At 49.7% G+C, this 2,318-nt stretch overlaps 1 protein-coding gene across 1 annotated transcript in view; it reads left to right on the top strand.

Moving 5' to 3' along the window:
* The window catches only part of MYO7A (myosin VIIA), a 73,455-nt gene that overhangs the window by 58,936 nt on the left and 12,201 nt on the right, over positions 1-2,318 (top strand). The window contains exons 42-44 of the mRNA XM_009321930.1: positions 174-280; positions 1,201-1,386; positions 2,156-2,272. Of these exons, the coding sequence (XP_009320205.1) occupies positions 174-280; positions 1,201-1,386; positions 2,156-2,272 (410 nt within the window). The remainder of the gene's footprint in view (positions 1-173; positions 281-1,200; positions 1,387-2,155; positions 2,273-2,318) is intronic.

The raw sequence follows: 2,318 nt of genomic DNA, 5'->3' as shown, positions 1-2,318 counted from the left end.
AAGAAAAGGATGTGGTTTTCCCTGCAAGGTCAGAGCCCATCTGGCCTTTCGAGTGCCCCTGTCCCTGCAAGTTGTGACGGCACACGGGCACCACTGGCTTGCAGGGACACCGATTGCCAGCTGATGCTCACAGCATTGCTCTTACGTATCTGCTCCCTGCTTCCTTTGCACAGGTATAGTGCCTTCCCTCACCTACCAAGTGTTCTTCATGAAAAAGCTATGGACCAACACAACGCCTGGAAAGGACTCGATGGCAGACTCGATATTCCACTATTACCAGGTACGCCGGGACCCTGCAATAAGAGTGGAGACTTGGGAGGAATTAAGAATGGGTTAGAAAGACTTTGTCTATCTGCAGATGGACGAAGTCTTGCATTAAATGGGAAGAACTCTTGCCTTAAATAGAGCACTACAAAGAGCGCTGTTGAGTTGCATGGCAAGGAGCAGCCTTCATGCACCTCAGGGTAACCAGCTCAGCTGGGATTTGGGCCAGCTGCTCTTGGGTGGGCAGCAAGAAACATGAGAGAGTGTGTCCTGCTGGCAGCCTCAGCAGGGATGCTGAATTCAGAAGCATCCTGAGGGTTTTCAGCCACCTCCATTTGTGGGGATGAGCTGTGACGGTCCCAGCAATTAGGTGAGAAGTTGCAGTGCTTCTGCTCTTGTTTCTTCTGGGGTGGAAGAGACACCTTAATGTCCCAAAGCTTGCTCTCATGCACACATACACTCACTGTGTTCTTGCCTGGATAAAGTGGTTGTCCTAATATGACTGTATCCCTTAATGCTTGAGTTAGTCACTTGACACATTTTCAGACACTTTTGGTAACGAGGGAATAGATTTTTAAAATTGCAAAAAAAGCAGAAAACCCATTCAATTCCAAGTGGCCATTACTTAGGGGTGGATTTTCTGCGATGAGGGAGGGTGAACAAGACTGTAGGTTCACACACGTGATAGCTAACACAGGGACCACCCTGTTCCACATAACAGGAGACTGTTTTAGACCAGAGAGGATCTTTAAACATCTAGTGTGGTCTCAGCTGAGCAGCTGCCTCTCCACCACATTTAGCACAATTGCTACGAGTGTTCCCAGGGCAGAGCATCTTAGCCAGGGGCTGGAGACCTCCACAAACTCCGTTAAACATCTGAGGATGAAGGTCTGTGGTCATCCCCTCTATCTCTGAATTGTTCTTTCCCCCATGCAGGAGTTACCAAAGTACCTGCGCGGCTACCACAAGTGCACACGGGAAGAGGTCCTGCAGCTGGCAGCTCTCATCTACCGGGTGAAGTTTGAGGATGACAAGTCCTATTTCCCCAGCATCCCCAAGCTCCTGAAGGAAATGGTGCCTCAGGACCTCATCCGGCAGCTCTCTCCAGATGACTGGAAAAGGGTAAAACAGCAGCTTGAGTCACACACCAGGCCTGGCTGGGGGAAGCCCAGCCTCTCAGGTGACTTGCCTAATGTTCAACGTTGAAGTGGGGCTGCCAGAATGAGTGGCCCGCGTTCCTCTTGAGCCTTAGCGGAGCTGCAGCCTCCCCAGCATCGCCAGGAGGAAGAATTGTACATGTGTGTTCATACATGCACGCCTTGCAGTGGGGTTTTTTTGTGCTGCATGTGGCTGTGGCTGTAGTGTTGGATGCAGCACCATACAGACACATGCTGGTAGACAGTCTCATGTAAAGGTCTGTTGTTTAAGGCAGACTATTGAGTAGAGGAGTAATGCTCCCTGCTTTACACGGGGAGAGCTGTGGCACAGGTACAGACAAATCTACAGCCATGAAGTAACATCGGTGTCTCACTGCCAAGAAATAGTCTTATAAGTCCTTTCTGTTTCCTGGGACCTGAACTCAGCCATATGCCTAACCAGTGAGCTATCAGCTTCTCTGGATTGAAGGTCTCTCAGTCTCCTCTGCTGCATAAATTGAAGGATCAAAACTTATAATCCTTTTAATGGAGTCACCAGCACAGCTCATCTAAAGAAAGAAGGACCTGCCTTGGTTCTAGGCCCTGCTCCAGTGACCAGCCAGCATTTTTGTGAAGTGTTCATTGGAGCAGAGACTAGAACCGACCATCTTTGTGGGACTGATGCTCCTTCCCTGCAAACATCCCTAGTGCCATGCAGTGCAAACCCTCCAGCTCTGTTGTGTTCTCTGTTGCAGTCCATCGTGGCATACTACAATAAGCACGCGGGCAAAACAAGAGAAGAAGCCAAGCTTGCCTTCCTAAAGATTATCTTCAAGTGGCCTACATTTGGATCAGCATTCTTTGAAGTGAAGGTACCTGCCCTGCTTGGGGGTTCTCTGGCAGCTTTGAGCCAAGGTC

The sequence above is a fragment of the Pygoscelis adeliae genome, unplaced genomic scaffold, assembly GCF_000699105.1.
Source record: "Pygoscelis adeliae isolate BGI_AS28 unplaced genomic scaffold, ASM69910v1 Scaffold263, whole genome shotgun sequence".
Classification (NCBI taxonomy): Eukaryota; Metazoa; Chordata; class Aves; order Sphenisciformes; family Spheniscidae; genus Pygoscelis; species Pygoscelis adeliae.
Note: the sequence above shows the minus strand (reverse complement) of the source record. Positions and strands in the feature narration are given on the sequence as shown.